This window comes from Lepidothrix coronata, unplaced genomic scaffold (assembly GCF_001604755.1).
Source record: "Lepidothrix coronata isolate B3197 unplaced genomic scaffold, Lepidothrix_coronata-1.0 Scaffold202, whole genome shotgun sequence".
Classification (NCBI taxonomy): domain Eukaryota; kingdom Metazoa; phylum Chordata; class Aves; order Passeriformes; family Pipridae; genus Lepidothrix; species Lepidothrix coronata.
Genome location: NW_016690382.1, coordinates 1,502,383 through 1,523,476, shown reverse-complemented (window position 1 = coordinate 1,523,476; position 21,094 = coordinate 1,502,383). Strand labels below are relative to the sequence as shown.

Below are 21,094 nucleotides of genomic sequence, written 5' to 3'. Positions count from 1 at the left end.
TCAAATGACACAGCTTGAATATTTAAGACCTCCTTTTTTTTTTCCCATCCATAAGCTAAGGAAGATGGTAATGATTTAATTTCATCACTGATTTGTTAAAATTGGCACTCAATTTTGAATGCCTCTATTCTGGCTAGTGGAAAGTGATCCTAATGGTCCTGCTGTTTAAGATATTTCAAGCTGTGCCTTGAGAACAGGAAAGATCCAAAATCTCATATTACTTCTGAAGTACAAATCAGTCTCATTGAGACTGGTCACACTTCAGGTTTTCGTTCCTCCTGTTTAAATCAGCTTCTACAGAACAGCAATTTAAAAGGAAAATTTGTGAATATACCAGTTTTCAAGTAACCGAGGCTTCTGCTGATCTAGGCTCTAAGTAAGGAAGATTATCTTATAATTTCATGAAGGACAATGGTCACATTGTATCTGAAAATCAGTGACTTTATGACACAAAAATTTTGCTCTTCACCCTGTGTTCCCTTTTTTTTTTTTTTTTATGTGTTAATATTTGTATATACGTGACCTCAACACTCCATTCAGGGTTTTTTTGAGTGAATTTAAATGGGGTTTGAATGTACATCTCTCTTTTAACAAGTTCCTAGAACATGTATTGAAAAACTGATTCCCAATTGCTTAATCAAAAGTAGTTTTAACTGTTGATATTTCTAGGAGTGGCAGACACTGTAAATGTTTCACAAATGGTGAAATCTACTGTTGTTAGAGTGGCAAATAGAGTAAATGCATCTGCTCTGTAGTGCTTGGAATTTTTTTTTCTATTCTTTCTCACATATATTGCTTTTGTATTAGTATATCATTAAGAACATTCAAGTAAATGTCACTGCCATACACAGTCCTTAAAATTTATGATGCCATCTATAAAATTTCATTTTAGTATGAAGGCCTAAGGGAAAATGAATATGTCATCATAATGACACACCAACCAAATTTTTGAGGCATTCTAAAATAGATGTTTTCCTTGTCAGGCAAGACAGTGATTTACTTAATCTTTACTCCACATTATAAGCCACAGAAGATTATATTCAGCAGTAATGTTTAGCAAATCCCTCAAAATGTTTTTCATGCTTTGGTAGAAAACCACTACTTTATGTTTTTCCAGAGTTTCTTGTTCATTTTGAATATTATCTTTGTGTTCCCAAATCTAATATTAGTAATGTTTTCAGTGTTAGGAAAACTGAGATGCGTATTTGTATAGTCTAACATTAAAGAACTTGCAGACTTAGGTTGGGAGCCATTACTTGGGAAAGATGATTTGCAGGTAATGCGTGGAGAGAGGGAACCTGCAGTTAGCTGACATAGTCACAACCCTTCACACATTTGCATTCATTTCCATTTGTTCTCAAGTTCACTTCACCACACAGAATTAGTGTGTGGAATAGTTGGATAACGGGGATTTTAAAGATAGTTCTCTGCTAGTGTTAACTTGAGAATTTAACCTCTATCTAATTCTAGGACTTCCCTCACCACTTGCTCTTAGAGAATCCAGGTCTCTGACAGATGAATTAGAACAGTATCCCACCATGTGTGGTATTCATATGTATAGTAAATGGCACAGAGCACCTGCTCTTTGCTTCTGCACTTCTGCTTTGCTTTTGGGGTTTTTTGGTTGGTTGGTTGGGTTTTAGTACTATGTAATTTGTGGATGAGGAAGATCCTTGTGATCTAATAGCAATGAGATTCTAGGGGCATTTTGCTAAATAATTCTGATGCCAACAAAATAAATCCCTGGTTGCAGAACAGGGCAGAAGATGAGCTGCTGGGTCCTTTGGAAAACTTCAAGTAATGCTGTGCAAGTATGAAGCTGCAATCACATAAATATGTTTGCATTGCTACCAGTTTAAGTACTGTGGATTGACTATTTTCCCCCCAGTAGACTGTATTTCCAAATATTAACAGTGTTTTCTCATGTATTGTATCTCGAAATGAGGATGAGGCCTTTTGCAAAAAAAGTTGAACACACAGTGTACATAGCCCTAAAACATGGGGGCATCCCTCTGCAGTCAGCACGAGAGAGAAACCACCGCTTTCCTTGGAGATAGGTATGAAATATGTAGTTGTTGGTTTGTTATTGGTTTCCTACTCCTTCTCCCCTCTTGTGACTTACTGTGACTGGTGTTGCTGCCTGTTTCCCCCTTGTCTGGAGAACATAGAGGCACTTTTCAGGTAATGTGAGCTCAGGACATACCAGGATTCTCTTATGATTGTTATTACTATGCCAACTTTGACTGAGTTCAAAGAGCAAAGCTTTAAAAGCAGACATACTTTCTGGATGCTTAATTAAAACTTGTGTCCTTGTCTCCTGGGCACCAAAGATAGATGGTTATTAGGTAATACTTGGTATTTTCCTGTTCATGTTGTTAATGATAGATAAGCCATGAATAGTGTCACTAAATGTGCTACTCTGATGTTCAAAAAGAGGGATCCAGAGTTTGTTTGGACATTGCATTTCTAGAGGATAATGAAGCTGAATTTTGCTTGACTTTTTGGAAGCTCTGAATGGAAAGACAAATATGGCAAGCAAGTGTGCTTCAGTTTAAGCTTTGAGTATTTCTATATAGATATAGTCTCTATAAATATAAATAAATGACCTATAGTAGGTCATTTTCTGTGAAGAACATTGTTCTATTGTAGTTTTTAATTTCTGTTCTGAAATGAAATTTTAGAAAGTCTCTTTTTCTGGAAACAAAGCAATATAGTGAGCCTTTTATGAAGGACAGGAATACAACAGTATGTGTGCTTTCTCTGTCTTTTCAAATACCTTGCAGAGTAGTGTGTCCTGATATTTGGTTGACTTTGAGGGGGAAGAGTGTTTTTCACAGAGATTAGAAAAAATTACTGTGCTTACTATAATACTCTCACGAGATTGCTGGAAGAACAATAAAGCTTTCTGGGGAACCTTTATCTGAAGAATAAATCTGTGCAGACAAATTATTTCAGTGACAGATGTCCATTGCTAAGCTTTACAAATCAAGGGCAGTTCTATGGGGAATCCCTAGATTCAGTATTCCACTTGTTGTAGTCAATAATTTTTATAGACAATAAACAGTGGCTTTTATCTTTGTTTATCAGTAATCAAACATTCTGTTTACCAAAAAATAAATAATTTTACCTTTATTACTTTAAGCAATTGAATCAATACTTTGCTCAGTGTTTGTTATTAGCTTATCATCAGAAATAACTGGAATTTGTTAACTGCAAACCCTTTTGTAAATATCATATATAGTCTTATAAAACTTAAATGAAAAATTTCCCTGGGATTTTTGTTGGGTTGTTGTTTTTTGGTTTGTTTGGTTTTTTTTTCCTCTAGCAAACAGCGTGTTAGAAAGTATGGAATCAGATTTTGCATGGATTGGCTTGCTCTATCCCTATAGCAGAGGGAACTAATGGAAATATGAAGTACTTTGCTTTCTGGCAGAACTCCACATCAATTTACAGCCGTGTGTGTGCGTGAAATCCCCGAAATATCTTCAGTGTGACTTGGAATGAGTTTCTTTAAATGTTGCACCCTTCATTGCCTCTTCCTCATCTTTAACTCTTTGTTATTTGGGGGTTTTTTGTTGTTTGTTTTTTTGGGTTTTTTTAATGAATAATCTTACATTAAGGAAAGCCTGAAAGGTTTTTGGTGATAGGACTCTCTTTTTAAGGACTAGGAAGATGTTCTGGGTTGTTCCTGACTAGGAGATAGCAAGTCAATTCTTGTTTTTCCTTTGCTTAAAACTATCAGAAATGTGAACTGGTTTTTGCTGGAAGCTGCATTGCTGTGTCTGAGCCTTTAGAAACACTGTGGGTGAAACCTCTCTGGCAGTCAGAAGTTTATTAACTTTCATCTTAGAATCTGCAGTTTGACTGCAAGTGTGCTCATTTTAGGTTGTCACTGTAGGAAAGCACTGATTTGGCACGGCTCCAAACTCATTTATTGGGCCATGGGCAATAAGATCCAATACTGTCTTACTTCAGTCTTCTCTATCTGAAAAACTGTGCTTTGCTTTGTAAAATATTATGTCAATAAATGGATAAAAGAATAGAAAACGTAGATTTGTATATTTAAATGTCTTAGCTCTGAAAGTAGATTATTCATTAGGCTTTACCAAATATTTAGAAGGAAAAAAAACAAATTTCAAGAGATCAAAAACCCTGAATACAAATATTCTGAATATTAAGATATTATAAAAAATGTAAATATTCTAAAAATATTGTGCTGATGATGTCTCAACTGAAGCAATGTGCCCAGTCTAGGCCACCACATTTTAAACTAAATGTAGAAAAACTGAAAAGGTTTCAGGGAATGCAGGGAGGAAAAAAAAGTTTAGAGAATGTGGCCTTGCAGGAAAAATTTGAAACAGCTTGGTTTATTTAGTTCAGGACAGAGAAGAATGAGCAGAGCCTAATAATGATATGAAGTACTTAGCAGTTAAAAAAAAAAAAAAGAAAAAAAAAAGGACAGTAATTGATTGTTTTCAATGCCTGCTAGATTTAGATTAAGCCTGAGATGCTTAATTTTCTCTGGACATGAAAGTAACTACAGATGCAGGAATGAGCTTTAATATTTAGGTTGCAATTATTACTAAGTAGATAAGAGCAAGGGTTACATGACTCCTGCCATACAGCCCATTACTCAGTTCAGGCTGTTATTAGAACAGCTACAGAGCTTCATCTTGGAATCCATCCGTTGGAAGGACAGAGCAGGGCTCTGAATGCCATGACACAGCGTCCCTTTGCCCTTGTTACAGACTGTTACTTGGACATTTTCCTCAAGATTGTAAACATTCTTGATTTCTGCATTGGCTTCCTAGGGAGGTCTTTATCCCTGTCATTGGAGAGAGTTAGAAACACATTAGACATCTGTCATGAATAGCCTGAAATGTATTTTATCTTGTCTTGGAGAAGGTAAATGGAGCTGCTGATCTGTGTTGGTTGCCTTAGAATAATTTCCAAGAATTATTAAAAAAATGCTTCTGCACATTCAAAATATTCTTTCAGTTCTAAACCTCTATTATTCAAATGGCTTTGGCTCCAATTTCCTCTGATGGCAAAACAGTTCTGCAGAGAGTGAAGGTGGACCCTTGAATGAATTCAGCTGAATGTTCTCTCTGTGAAGGAGAACATGTAAACATATTGTCCTCATACTGAAGGGCAGCACTGTGATGGGGGCTGCATCTGCACTCATGCTATTTGCAAAATGGAATACTTGTGTATGGATTTGGGAATAACATCAGAAATGTCTGTAGCAAGCATGTATGCCAGCAGGATATCAGGTAGTCTCCTCATATCTATGTGCTCATTTCAGTGCTTGCATGCAAAGCTTTCTTCTTTCTTCAGAATTTTCTCAGCTCTCTTTAATTCTAAGTAATTCGGAAATTATATGTGATAGTTAACAAGGTACTTCCTATTTTCTAGGTTAGGTGATGGATGTAATGTTTATTTGTGGACTTCTAGGGCAGATTGGAAGGTTGAAAACACGTTTTTGGAAATGCTTTTAACACGTTTACATTATCAGTGCCATTGTATAGACTGGCTGGTTTGAAAACTGATTGTCAATTGTATAGATCTTAAAAAAGATAGTAATTTGTAGCTATTTTCTATTTTCGCTTGCAGAAGGGTCATTCCTGTTGGGCACTCACTGTAGCTGCCCCACAAGTTGTATCTTGGTCTAATACTGCATCAAGAGCTAGTGAAGGATAGTGGAATACTTTAAAGTGCCTATATCAAGATTTCGTTACCTCAAACACTTGGCCTTAAATGAATATTTTAAAGTGTTTTATCAAGATTTCATTACCTCAAGTGCTTGGCCTTAAATCATCAGTCAGTCAGTCATGGCTGGGCTTCGCGAACGAAGATTTGGCCTTAAATAGTGCCTTCAGAATATACGTACACAAAATATAGATAAACTTACATTGTTTTATATGAAGTATTAGCAGGTATTCCAAAGAATATATATGTTTACCTTATAAAAAAGTATGGGGGAAAAAATCAATCCTGTTTAGACTCCAGGCTTTTTAGCTGAAGCGAGGGCTTTATTTTCAAGAAACCAAAGACAGAAGTAACTCAAGCCAAGGAGCTATCGAATGGCTCTTTTTCCTCTGGAGTCCCGTGCTGTCTGACCGGGCCCGAATGTTCTTTGTGGTATTTAGCGGTAATTGCAGCGTAAGCACAGCCATAAACAGCAGCTGCCAGCATCATTAGACACACGATCCCGCAGACAACGCCGGTGATGACGACGGTGGCGATGGCGTGGCGCAGGCTCACCGGCCTCGCCTTGGGTTTGGGCTCGCAGCTGGCGCGGCCGCTGTCGCCGTGCTCGCCGTGGGGGCCGTGCTTCGGGGAGCTGCGGTGCTCCCAGCTGTGGTGGTGAGTGCTGGCCAGGTGGGCATGAGCCGTCCTTAGGGGGCACGCCCCAAACAGCTCGTAGGGGACCTTGAGGAGGTCCTTTCCCTTCCGAATCCCCGGCGCCGCGCAGACGATGCCGTCGCTTATTCCTCCTGGAAAAAAAGGAAACCCCAAATTGAAATTAATTATGATGTTAAGATTTGATGGTTTCTAAATTATCTTAATGTAAAAATAACAGAAACCTGAAGTAAATTTGTTATCAGCTTCGATTTTGTACTTTTAAAGATTTATAACTATATTTTAAAGACCTATTACCCTGCTCAAATGTTAAATTTCATGATTGCTTAGAGCCAGCTTCCACTCTCTTCCAGAGGATGTTTTTAGTATAATGGGCAGTGAAGTAGGAAGCCACAGTCCTGGTCAATCACACAGTTGTTCCTCAGCATTTTTCAGTTTGGTCAGTGGTGAGATTATTACACTTTAACACTCATATAAGGAATATTTTCAAGAAGCAGTTAATCAGGAATTATCTGTGATTTTATGGGTGTAAAAGTGAAAAAAAACCCAATAGTGGTAGAAAATTAAGAACTAAGTCATAAAAGAAAACAAAAAGGTATTGTTAAAAGCAAATTCAGTTCATTGAAATTCATGCCAATGCTTCTTTTTATAGAGAGAAATGGAAACAGTATATTTAGAAATTATTTCCCACTTGATTGAAATAGTCATTGTTCTGACATCATATGCTAACCATAACAAGGCAAAGAGAAAGTTCAGTAGGTTGTATGGATACATGAGAAATTTTTTGAAGCAAGACTCGTGGTAAGAAAATGTACAGAGATATAATGAGTTAAGATTAATCAACCTATTACCCTGCTCAAATGTTGAATTTCATGATTGCTTAGAGCCAGCTTCCACTCTCTCCCAGAGGATGTTTTTAGTATAATGGGCAGTGAAGTAGAAAGCCACAGTCTTGGTCAGTCACACAGTTGTTCCTCAGCATGTGGAGCGTGGGTCTCAGGTCCCTAATTGATCAATACACATGGCTTTAGAAGTGTAGTGGGTCAAGGAGTCCACAAAGCCAAAAACAATGTTTGCATATTTTTTAAAATTAACTGATCAAATTAACTGAATTTTCTTTCTCTTCTCTATCCAAACAATGGACCTTCCAGCTAAAGCCAGGCATAGAAATTTTCATCCTGAAAAGACTTTGAGAAAGTAGAGAACACAGATGGACCCAAACTGAAATCTGGAGACTGCTCCACAAATATTGGTGATATTCCAAGGCAGATCTGAGCATAGCAGGTCTCTTGGCCTTTAATAGCCAAACCAAAACATGGTTCCAGATACCTCCAACATGCTAGTTTGAATGTGGATATAGATAAATAGTCCAAATCCTGCAACTGCGAGTCTTTAAAACTTGGCTTCCTTTAAAACTTGTTGATAAAATGAATTTGTAAGTTCCATGTCACTGAATTTAATTAATCTGTCAGTGTTCAGAAAGATGGAAGGGCATCACTGAATTTCTAAACAACATTGGTTTTTGAAATAAGTTACAATATTTATGCTGCTTACAGAGTAATTAAGACAATCTGATATGTTTATCTTGGATCATTACATTCTTCTGCACAGAGAAGTCAACCCCTGCTGAATTCTTTTGTAGGGAATAGTTCCAGCATAATAAAAATAAATCCCTGCAATAATGTAATATTTTACCAATCAAAAACATTAAGATTTTAACACTTAGAGGAGTTTAACCTTTACTCTTTTCTGGAAGGTTGCTTATGGCAGTGAATTTACCTCATCCAAAGATTACTCCAGTATTAATTTTGTCAATGCACAACCAGTACAGTTTTCCAGTTGGCCTGTAGAGTTCTGATCCCTGAAAATGGTATTCCATTCAGTCACAGGCCACACGGACCACTTTCATATATGCAGTGTTGCAACCTGCTCCGTGTCACTTCCATATACAGACAGGTAATCAGCAGTTTGGTCACATGCAAGCCTCAAAGCCTCATTTAGAAAAAAGAAAATTGCCCTGCTGTTCTGAATTCTCAGTCTGAACATACCTCCTGGAAGAAATAAATTACTTTCTTTTAATACTTAATTCCTTTAGAATTAAATCATATTATCTTTTTTACAGCATAACTCATGAATATATTTAAAAGCAGGTGCGAGCAAAATATGACTGCTTCTATTTATAAAATTCACTTTTCCCTATGTGATGCCATTACACATTTCTGTCAGGAAATTGCCAACGAATTTAGTACCTCTTCTAGTTAGCAAAAAATTAAGAAGCAACACTAGGTATTCTTACAATATTATAGAACTACTAAGTGATAATTGATAGAGGAACTAGAATCCTGAGTTCTCCAGAGTTTAATTGGCACTGATATCTGTCTTGATGTTTACCATTATGCAACAACTAAAAAGCTTTTAAACAGTAGGTTAGTTTCTAGCAAAAACATATTGGTAGAATTAAAGCAAATGTATGTGCACGAGTATATTTTTTATACATAAAGATGTGGATCTAAATACATGCACACACTGCACGTTTGCAGAGTATATCTGTACACACTGTATGGTTGTGTGGGTGTACTTTCTCTCTTTCTCTGTGTGCTAATATGAAGTTCTGCCCTGATTCTAGTTTGCCACCTGTATTTGTGAAAGCATTTATATTCTGACCCGTGCATAAGGATATATTTTAGTGTGTTTATTTGAGGGAGTGATTTAAGGTGTGGGGTAAATTGGTAAGCCGTGGTACTGAAGATCAATTAGATGCTGGTTAAATGTTCTCATGTGCACTGTATGTAGTGAGAAAAATTCCTTACCTCTGTATAGAAAGCTCTCCAGCCACAGTTTCAGGCCAAAGACATTACAATTACATTGCCAGGGATTATCTTTGAAGAGAACCACTTTCAGATTTGGAAGTGACTCCAACAGAACTCTTTCCATTTTCTGAAGTTTGTTATGCTTCAAAGAGAGCAGTGTTATATTCCCGGTGCTGTTTCCAAAAGTCTCAGGCAAACGTGTAATGCTGTTGGACGACAAGTCCAGTTCTTTTAGGTGTGGGAGGAAACTGAAAGTCTTGTTTTCTATATAATGAATCAAATTTCTGGTTAGGTTTAGAACCTGCAGGTACCGTAATTTCTGGAAAGCACCAGGTGCCACACTTGAGAGAGAATTATTAGACAAGTCTAAGATTTTGAGTAGCGGCGTTCCAGTGAATGCATTTTGGTTGATTCTCCAGATACGGTTATTCTGCAACTGTAGTATCTGAATTTCAGGAGGTAAACGAGGAGGGATTTCAGTAAATCCTCTGTTCTTGCAGTCTGCAGTCTTCGAAGCTGTATGGCACAGGCATTTGTCAGGGCATCCATGAGCTGCATGTGTTAACAAGATGACACTCAAAACGAAAAGCCAGTTGCCTGTATCAAATGTGAAAGATTTAAAATGAGTTTAAAATGTTTGTCTTTTGGCAATATACAGGTCATAAACATGACCAGAAGATATACAGTTCCATAATAAACATTAATTTAGCTTAAAGAGAGCGTGTTTCTTTGACAATACATGAGTAAATTGCAGTAGTATTGAAGTACTTTTATAATGCAGAATGAAGTTAGTGCTCCCATAGTGTTAAAATGAAGCAATGGCTTTATCTTAAGTAAAATGGTTTTCAGGAGTATTTGCCATCAGTAGAGCACTGATGTTTGAAGGGAATGTTACAGAGTTTCTAAAATTATTGAACTGAATGTCTCTCTGTGGTAGTAACAAATTTAAGGCATCTTGTGTCAGAAGAATTACAAGTAGAACTTGTGTTTTTCTTTGGTTTTACAATCTTACTGCCTAAAAGAATTAAGTTAACGTAACATCAAAAAAATAACAAACTTAAAAGACATTGCTATAAAAGCAATTAACAGTACTTTTCCAGCAATCCAGATTCTGTAAGTTTGTTCTTTAAAATATCTATGTTTCTGCTTTTTGCTTAAATTCCCTTATCTAAATACCAGCTGTACTTCCTATAGACACAGGTTTCTAAACAATCAACAGACATTTGTCAACAAGCTTTTAAAAAGATAAATGAGTTGACAGGAGTACTTCATAGTATTTAGTATTTATAAGAATCTGCTGCTCTCTGATGTTCAGGTAGTTTTAACTGAAAAAAATAATAGTTTTTACCTTTTATATCTTCCTAATGATCTTAACTTTGAAAACAAGGTGCCACTTAAAGCTATGTTCATGTACACAACATGATTTTTTTTTTAAAAACAAGAATCAGATGGTGTTGAATAATTAGATTTTATTCGACTAGAGAAAGCCAGAATGATAAATCTGTTTGCAACATTGGTTTTGAGATTCCTCAAATAGTTTTTACTATTTATTATTTCAAAATGCAAAACATTTTAGTTTGTTGCCACTTGAAACCTCTGGAAATTAACGGACTTACTGCTTATTGACTTAGAGAGATAAAACCTTAATTACTATCAGGGAATATCATTTTAGTGCAATAACAGTGTATTATTATAGTATGAAATATGATAAATGTATAAATGAAAGTTTTATTTTGAGACTACAGTTTAAGGCACAAACTAGTCACTAATTTTCACTCGAAATTGTATTTACATTAAAATTGTACATGATCTTCTGCAATACTGAATTCTTCATTGTGGAATTCATTTGAAAGAATTCAACATTCCTGCCAGCAAGGTAAGCAATGCTTTCAGTTCATTACACTGTTCTGCAACAGTTGGCTTTGGAAACAGACACAGCATCCAATGTAGAGTTAAAATAAACACTTGCTTAGCAATGAAATGCTTAGAGAAGAGAAAAATTAGATTATTAATCTGAATGCTTCAGTATCTCACCTTTCATTCCGCTTTACTTGCTCTTCCCCTGGCAGAGGATTCGGTCCAGATTTCTGATGTAGAACAAACGCTGTCCTGATTCCCACTTCAAATCTGTCACGTGCTCATCCAGTTTCCTTTCCGTGGGTTTTTTTAGGTGATATCTCTGGCTTGTGTAGAAGTGCAATTACTTCCAGTCAGTTACTCCATCAGCCCTTATTTTTTTCTTTATCACAGTCTTCCACCCCATGCCCCCCACCCCGGCTTTTATGATTCTCAGAGACTTACTCTGCCTTAATCAGTCAACAAGCCATGCAAAGAGTGTCTGCCCAACTCTAACTGGACAGCTGTAACATACAAATAATGACCTGATAGCCTTGCCTTTTCAATTTATTTAATCTGCATCAAATGCAAAGCACAAAAATAAAGCTGCCTTCTAATATCCAGTATGCTTTCTGAATTCTGGTGGATTATTAACTATGCTGTGTCAATTTTTGCAAGATCAGATGACTCTGAATATGGATTCTGATTATCCTGGGCTGTGACTAGAGGCACTGGAGTGTATAATATCACTAGGAATAGACCTGTGGATTGATGACATAGTTTTGACAGTGCCCTTGTTTGCTCTTTTAAGCTTATTCATCTGACATCCATTAGTTGTGCTGACAGGATTTTATTGCATGGGAATGCAGAACTGGTGGCTCCTTCTGTAAAAATGGCACACACACTGCTATAGTCATGTATAATTTTAATGTAAATACAATTTCTAGTGAAAATTAGTGACTAGTTTGTGCCTTAAACTGTAGTCTCAAGAATATTGAACAAATAAATTTATTTTCCAAGATATTGGAAAGAAGCAGCAGATGATACTTAAAATTGTGCTTTGTGTGTTCATGTGGTGCCTTGACTTGTCTCTTTGTTATTTCTTCAGAATAACTCATTCATGCTGTGCCATCTACAGCAATAAAAGGATAAATGACTTGTGACTATGAAGGAACTCAAAGGTGTTGAAAGGAATGAGAGATCTGGTATATAATTAAGTCTTTCCAGGCCATATGGTCACTCCATCTGTTAGCTGACCTATGGAGAGGGAAGTTTTTCAATCAAAAGCTTTCAGACCTATTCTTAAATTCTAACATAGCTTTCTTGGATACAAATTCCACTTTAGGTCCTTTTGAAAAGATCACACAAAGCTTACTTTCTAGGGCAAAATTTATATGCTGTAAGCAATGCTATGGAAGGAATTATAGAAAAGTCAGATCAGAAGGTCCAAACTGCTGCTTAATGCATCTGGTCTTCACCAGAGGTTATCCGGGGTCCTGTCAAGCTGTGACTTGGATATTTACTAGGCCAGTTCTATGCAACCTACTCCAATGTGTACTTGTCCTCAGCATTAATAATTTTGTCTTGCATCCAGTTAGAGATTTCCTTGGAGCAGCTTGTGTCCCTCACCTCTTGTCCTGTCACTATGCATCCTTGTGAAGAAAGTAACCCCCTCTTCTCCACAGCTCCCTTTTAGTTACCAAAGGTTTGTGTGTAGCTCTCTGGCACCCTCATTCACAAGGGAGAGCTGTGACTGTTATTATTGTATGCTTTGCTGAATGGTTTCTGACACCAGTCAAGAGACCCAAAGAGCAGTGAAGGAGAACATGGAAAAACTGACATTCTATAAAGTAAACATGATTGTTCATCTTGAGGATCCCAGGATTACTGCTGTGAGTGGCAGACCATTACTACCCTTGACACTCTTGATGAATGACACAGCATCCTGATACAGGATAAAGGCTGAGATTCCGTGCAGAGGAATACTGTAGATGTAGATAACCTGGTATCACAGTCATACTGATTAACCCCAGCTTTACAAAGAGAGAGGGAAAGATGCTTGAAGATCATCTGTACCATACTTTAAATAATGTCAGGTTAATGCAAAAAGCTTTTCTAACAAACATATTAACGGACTTGTCTTAAATAGTACCAGTGAATCATTTTAGCAAAGGCAGAACTAAATGTAAAAAGTACTATTATAAAATATCAGTGTCCTTAGAAGTTGTAGCCTTGCTAGCTATGAATACTCCTTCAAATAACAAAGTTAGGTCAGGTACTTGTTGCTTGAGATGACATCCCTCTCTCTTGGAATAACTCATCCCTTGTATCAGTGACATCTCTTTTCATGACTTTTGATTATGTTGCAGGAAGTACTAGCTATTATGTTCTTTTTTTCTAGTCTGATAAGACTAATTCATGCTTTTAAATTCCCTTTGGTATATGAAATTTTATTTGACTCATTAATTCAAAGGGTTTATTTTTTAAGTTATTTTTCAATCTTAGCTAATGTTTCCTGACCAGGTGGGTTTACAAGCTCCCACAGTAGTATATTTCATCTAACAGTGAGCTTAAAGAATGTCTCTTAACTGCCTCTCCTATTTTAGGTAAATCTTTGCAAATAAAATTGTATTATTTTTAGCATGTGCCATATTAAAGAGTTCTTCATAGGACAAGGTCACTGAAAGTTAAGCACTGTGGGAGGTTCGGTTCCAGCAATAATGCAGAGGTTGTTTTGTTTACTCAAAATCGTGGTATAAGAAGTTATTACTTTTTTGAAAATCTTCATACTGGGTTCAGATTTGGAAACATATGATTAAATCTGTCGATTTGCTTTTCATGTAGATGTGGCTATTTTTTCCTTGTATTGAGAACTCTGAATGCACATGTTTTGTAAACAGAAGTTTCCCCAACCTATAATCCACGTCCTATTCCCATTTATTAGCAATAATACTTTGGTTGTGACGGAGAAGTCTGATGTGGTGAAAATTATAGTTGTGTCACAGGTAGAGACTTGCCAGCAACAGAATAACTATGAAATGTACTCTACTTCTGGCCTTTTGAACCACCAGCAGGATTCTTTTCAGTTGTCTGATGTGGTGCAGCAACTGTGTTATTGTAACTTCTTAAATTAGCTTGTGCCTTGTTGTAGCAAGGTATTTTTCCCATTGCAGAGCGAGACAGCGATGAACTAATATCCGATCCCTGTTGGCTGGTGGGGGCAGTTCTGTCTTTGCTTTGCCAGCAAACTCTTTGTTGCAGCAATTACTGCCATCTGCTTCAAGGGAGTCCTATGTGTAAGAATCATCTCTTTTACAGAAGAACATTATGTTAATTAAACTCTAGCAGAAAGGAAACAATTTAAATATTTCAAATATTTAAAAGCTACAGGATTCGAATTCCACTGCATTGTATATCGAGTCCAGGCAGACATGATTACATTAAAAAATGTTCCCAAGACCACAGCAGACAATTCCTATACATACTCTTTATTAGATTTATTTTCCTTATAGTGGAAAATAGTATAGCATAGTATAGCTTTGGAGTGGGAAGGAATTAAAACTGAGATACTTTCAGGGAAACTGCATGTGCTTTCCCCTTAGTAACATGTGTCTCCAGATTGGTAAAACATCCAAGCTCTTGCTGAAGACCTTAAATAAAAATTTGGGCAATGCAGACTCATCTTCATTTTGGTTCAGGCCAAAAAAAAATTCATATTTGTTAGTGAAACAACCCATACCTCTGTTGTTAAAAGTCTTCCCCTTTAACTGGCACTTAAAGAAATACAGTAGTAGAAGGAGCTTATCCTTTCCCAGCTGAGTCAGAATGCTGTGAAAACAAAGATGACAGGACAGAAGAAACCCATGAGTCCCTCATGCTTTCATTTCTACAAGGGCCGTCCTTGTACTCTAAGAGCTCAGGACCCTTTCAACTTTTTCCTGGTAAGGTACTAGGTTTTCAAAAGTTGACAAAACATAGAGGAAAGCCCTGGATCCTGGTTTGGCCTGCCTTTCACAGAAGAAGTATAAGCCAATGGATCAAACTAAATTTCTCTCAAGGAAGATTTATACCTTAAAAAGCTGGCCACATTTTCCAGAAGAGGTGGGTGTGTGGATTTCTTCAGACATCCTATTGCTTAGATAGGATAAGAGGGGAGTAATAGCAGCTAAAATTTATTGACATCAAATTTGGCTATGAGGATATATGGTTATCAGGTATAAGGAGACACGACGATGTCTAAAAAGTTTTGTGTCTGTGTTGTCCCTTCAGGTGGGAAGTAATATTGTGTAGCTCTAGAAATGAGAAAACAGGCAGACAATTGTGATTTTGTAGAGGGGAAGAACCCAGTTTTCTTCTTTCCAGTGGCTTGTTTTGCCTTACCTAGGTACATCTGGTACTTGTTTATACAGTGTGTAATTAATCTATGAAATGCATTGTTGGAAGTTATCCTTGGTCCAGAAGATTAGTAGGATTCATATATAATCTGGAGCTGTAGTTACCTCATGGGGGAAAAAAATAATTTAGAAGGGATATAAACTTTCACTCTTAAGGGCTTTAATCAGCCACTAATGACACAAGTTATGGAGAGAAACCTTTCCCTGTGGGCAGGGTTTTTTTCCATAATTATTATTTATGGGAATTTTTACACCTTCCTCTGACACCTCTAGAAGAGGCCAATGTGTGAGATGTAATAGTGGACTAGATGAACTGGAACATGCTGCATTCCAGGTGGCACTTGCAGTGGGGGAAGGGGTAGCTGGGCAGCCTGACAGCCTGGTACTTGCTCGAGCTGTAGACTGGGGAGGTGTGTGCTGCTGTGCCCCTGGTACCACCGGGGCTGCTGCTCTGAGCACCTTCTCCATTTCGGTCAGAACTTTGCTCTTCCCTAGACCACTGTTCTGATTTGGACTGGAAAATCCTTTTAATGTTCATATCCAGGTCTTTGCTAACCAGGTCTGTGTTCATAACCTGTAAACCAACTGTTTTTTTCATTTTTGTTTTTCTCTCTGCAGTGATGCAAGACTTTCAATCCAGTAGATAGATCAGTCAGCAATTTGTTGTGATATTACAATTCTAATATACTGCAAGTATATTAGAATTAAGTTAAAAATTGCTTGTACTCCTTTTCCTTTTACTAAATGAACAGAACTATATGAGGGTGAGAAGGGCTTGGAAAATGTTGAAAGACCAGCCTTGCAGTGTGCTTTGGTAGGTAGAAAAATCACCAGAGTGAATGCAAGGCCTTCAGAATGAGGAGAAGCACAGGGAATAGAGATGCTGGGCCTCTCTACCTTAATTGCAAGTTAGATGAAGTTGCTGCAAGGGGCAGATTATGTGTCAGCAGAGTATTTGTTCCATCACAAATAGCAGCAGGGGGTGCAGATTCCATTTTCAATCATTTTCTGACTAATGTCTACTACCTGTTATGCATGCTGAGCATCCATAGATAAAATGTATCGCCAGTATGATTAGAGTTAATTAGTGAATTCATTTTGCCATTATTGTAAATAGAAAACAATATTGCTTGACATCAAGCTAACATAAGTGAAAGAAGTAAAATAGGAGCAAGAAAACCACATGTAAAATAAGGACAGGTGTACACTTTGTTTTAGCATTTTAGATGCTTTTTGTCCACTCTTAAACATGTTAAAAGTGAGATAATTCACTATTTTTCTAGATAGTTTATTTATTTTTCACCAAAAACAAGTTTCCTTTTTAAGCTTTTACTTAGTGTTTTTGTTTCCTTATTTTTATATTTAATCAGAATTTCTATTCATGGTCATAGCTCACCCTGGACTCAAACATAAGACCAATATATAAATCTCCTGTGCATTTTGAATGGTTGATTTACTAGGCCAGTTCTTGTAAGAATTGGAAAACTTTTTGAACAACTTCTGTAAAAGGGTTTTGAAGTGTTCATTGTGTATGAAGAAAGATTGTAAAGTGCAATAAATGTTTCTTAAACTGCTGCTCACCAATTGTGCTACAAAATTGAACTCGTACTTCATTGAATCCTTTTGTGCTTTTAAAGCAAATTGTAGTGGTTAAGTAAAACTTACTCACTGTAAAATATTGGGAACTTCTGTATTTATGGGCTCAAAAGGACTCTTTCTCTTTGCCTTAGTAGTCACTTGAACACAAGAACTTGCAGAAGCAGGGCTGATATATTTACTGCAGTAAAAAAATCAAATAATTAAACCTCTTGCAACACTTTGGAAATAGCCATGGGAGGGTTTGTTTTTTTTTCATTTTCATCAGAGTACTAAACAACCCAACATTAAAATTATGCAGCTGATAAATGTTAAATACATAATTTTTGTGGATTTAAACATCAGTAGAAATTTAAGTATTCCATTGGATCAGGACCAATGTGTTCAGTAGCTTTGGAATTTGAGCTTTGATGGAATATTTCCCTTCGATGATCTTTTGCTAAGAGAAAAGGTTGACTGAAACTCCTGAAAGAATCTCAATTGTCCTGCAGCAGGTAAAGTGTGATGGACCATCTGCCATCACATTATAGCGTGCCTGTTAGCAGTGTGTAACCCTCTTGAGTACTGGTATGTGGCAGCTGTAACTAGCAGACCTCTGAGCATGATGGATGAACGGGGCCTGGAATGGCAGCGTTTGTGGCTTATGGGACCATTTTACAGGTGGTGTAAGGATATTGTAAACTTTTACCATATATCTCCAGTGAACAGGAACAAGCCAGATACCTGTACTTGCTGCTGCTGTTCTTTGTTTCAATAGCAGATAGATGTCACAGGGCAGCACAGAGTTTGCTGCTTTTCTAGTCTCTTTGTTCTCTCGGGATTTTCTCTCTGTCATCCCTACTGCTTTAGGTGCTGCAGCAGCAGGCACCAAAAAATCTTCTGAATATGACAGCAAACCAGAGATCACATGGCATGCTGTTATCCTTCTCTCTCCCCTGCCCCCCAGTTTTTAACCTGTCAGCAGGTTTTAAACACCAAGGATGTTTTTAAAACACCTTTTTCTCCCGAGAACGTTTTAAATGAAGTAACAGGGTAAGTCAGGTATATAGATGGATTTCTCATCCCTCAAGTTTAGCTAGTTCTGTTGTTTACAGACATGATAAATCCTTGGGAAACTCAGCCAGTATAAAGGATAATGATGCTTCTGTTTAGAATTTGTGAAACAGGCCACTGAGAGGACTTTTTTGTTTAAAAAAGAAAATACTCTTTCAGAGGGCATTTTATTAATGAGAATTACAATACTGGAAAATCTGGTCTAGATTAGCAAAGAACAGTAACAGTGTATCCAAATGGAACTGGTTGGATAATTAAATTCATTTAATAGGTACTGAAATTTAAACCTCTTGATCCCTCTGACGTAAGCATAACTCTTAAAAGTCGTGGAACTTGATTCTAAAAGTGTAATGTGGGAGAGAAATGTTGAGACCATGATTAAGAATTTCAGATACCCTGGGAGGAAATGTGTACAGGATTAAAACAATAGGCATTTAAATAAAGAAAAAAAAAGAGGGGGGAAAAAAAGAGAAAAGGAACAAACCTTCAAACTGTAGCTATGAAATATCAGAAGTAGGTGTGCAGCTTATGCCAGCAGTAATGAAGCAACATGACTGGGATAACCTAATGGGAAAGGACACTACAGATTTAAATTGTTAAGAAACACCATGTTTTCACTATTCTTACACTCCTTTTACCTCTTCTGTATTTTCTTGTCTGTTTTGACTGTATGGTCTTCTGTATTTCTGTTTTGATTTCCTGTTTTCATGTTCAGAATCCCTAAAGGTCCTCATTCTATGATTTCTCATTAATAGAATATTTTTTCACTATTCTTTAGAATTGATAAAGTATGTGCAGTGTATAATATTTTCCTTTTCTTGGCTTGTAAAAAGGAAAACTGTTTACTGCATTTTAATACATCTGTTAGGAGGATTGTAGCAAATGGCTGACAGGGTGTCTGCTAAGTAAAAAGGAAAATGTTTTAGTAAGATTGGCATAAATTATGAAGTCCTGACAGTCATAATACTGAGCTATGCCTAGTTTTTGTTTGTACTAACTAAACTTATCTCTAAGCTTTTAACTGTGGTTTCTGTTTCACTGTCCCTTAAGATGCTGAAGGATGAACTTTGTGATTCAAACTTATGGATTAGTTGAGAGAATAACATTTATAACGACAGTTGAAGTGCCTGTGGGCAAGTATAAAGAAATAGTACTCTATAAAAGTAGATTATTAGCCCTAAAGTTCAGACAACATTTAAGTGTTGATCTCATCTTTTTGCCTTCCATGTTTGTATCTGACTTCTGTATCACCACTGGGTGATGCTGAACTGTACAGGTAATACATATTATCATTTAATACAGTCCCTTTTTATTCAAAGGCATTTATATTTTAATACTCTTCAATTTATGATGGATCTCAAAAGTTACCAACCTGTTTGAGCTTCCTCTGTCCCTAAAGCTATAGCTTTCTTGGATGGAAAGGGCGTATTTTCATCTTTACTTGCTTTCATTTCCTTCTGCAGTATGTTATTTTGGAACATAATGGTAGGGCTGAGCTTGGTTACTCATGTTTTGGCTGAGACTTTTTATCCTTTTCCCTTTTCAGAATGACAGTGTCCATTTTCTCTCCATCTCTGTGTTTCAGCAGAGTTAGATGAGCTCAAAGAACAGTACTACTCACTTCTCTGTTTCTTAAAGTGCTCGTTGGGAGGAGTAGGCTGACTGCATTTAGAAGCTGAAGTTATGCATCATGTGCCCAGTTTAGTGAAATAATAATTGCCACACCTTGGGTTTTTTTGGTGTCAATAAGATTTTGAATGGATTTTCATTAATTACTGCTACAAGTTTCTTTTCTATAAACCCATTAGAAAGAAGAAAGAACAGAACACTGTCATTTGTAGTTCGTGCTGATTTGGAGATGTTATGTTCAAACACAGCCACCTAAGTGAACATTCGTATTTCATGCAATTGTAGTACAGGCTTTTCCTTGAAAACTAAACATTATCTGTTCTACCAGGTGCCATCAGCTGGTCATACATTATTTTCTAACCTTTTATAAAGCAGTAGATCCAGTGTTTCTGGAAGAGCGACCTTAACTTCTGGATAAATGACTTCCCGTTCTGTCTTACAGTTTTAAAGGTCAAACCTTGCTATATTTTTCTCCCCCAGGCTGGGATGACTGTTTTCAGATTGCACCCTAATCTATAACACCGATTGTAAGAATATTTAGCTATAATTGCTTTCGTTCCTAGAATTCAAATCCCTTTTCATAGAATGTGAAGTATCCTTCCTCCCCTTTCACAGCTGGGGAAGTGGAGCACAGAACACTAAAGGTGCTTTGCTCGTGGTTGCACAACAGGGAAACAGCAGAGCCAGGAACAGCCCTAAGCCTTCAGTGCTTCAGCCACTACACCACCCTGTCTTCATAGGCAGATGTCCTCTGGTGGAAGCTTCACAGAAATCCACATTCCATGGGATAATTTGCTTACATATGAGTATTGTAAGACAAGAGCAATGTTGTCATTTTATAAAAAATTATATGTATAAGACCAGTTAACACATTTTAAGCAGTGGTGATGCTGAGATTTGAGAGATTAAGATGGGCTGAACAATGGAGGGTTTCCCATGGTAAAAGTACTGCTGTAAATTTTTCTTCTGGTAATGTAATTAGGAAGTATTGGCTCCAGTTAATGTAACTTAAACAAAACATGTTGTCCTCGGCAAACTTGTTAAACAAGCATAGCATTGTCTAAAAAGAAAACAGGGACAATATAGTGTTTCCATGGAAACTCAGTTAAAATGCTGATTTGTGGATATGAGCATAATCAGTACTACAGTCTAATTTGATTGAATTAAGTGAAAAAGAGAGTCTCAGTTATGAAGTCAACACAGTAGAAAAGTATCTCTACGCATGCAAGAGTCATATTCTTCCATCCTTATAGGTTCTTTCTAACTGCATGTAAAAGCAGGGAAATTTGTGTGGGACCATTCTCTTTTTCCTTCTGTGGTCAAGTGCACCATTTTTAATACAAAAATCAAGATCAGAATTTAAAATAAATTCACTTTATTGGAGTTGGTTATAGTTTGCTGCATCTCCAATGT

General features: G+C 36.8%; 2 protein-coding genes across 2 annotated transcripts in view; one reads left to right on the top strand and one right to left on the bottom strand.

Annotated features, from left to right (window-relative positions):
- The window catches only part of CACNA2D3 (calcium voltage-gated channel auxiliary subunit alpha2delta 3), a 198,962-nt gene that overhangs the window by 125,182 nt on the left and 52,686 nt on the right, over positions 1 to 21,094 (top strand). The gene's annotated exons all lie outside the window — the stretch shown is intronic.
- Positions 6,064 to 15,871, bottom strand: LRTM1 (leucine rich repeats and transmembrane domains 1). The gene is made up of 3 exons (XM_017832360.1): positions 15,790 to 15,871; positions 9,174 to 9,770; positions 6,064 to 6,497 (listed from the first exon to the last, which is right to left on the bottom strand). Exons 1-3 carry the CDS (start codon positions 15,869 to 15,871, stop codon positions 6,064 to 6,066), a joined length of 1,113 nt encoding a protein of 370 aa, XP_017687849.1.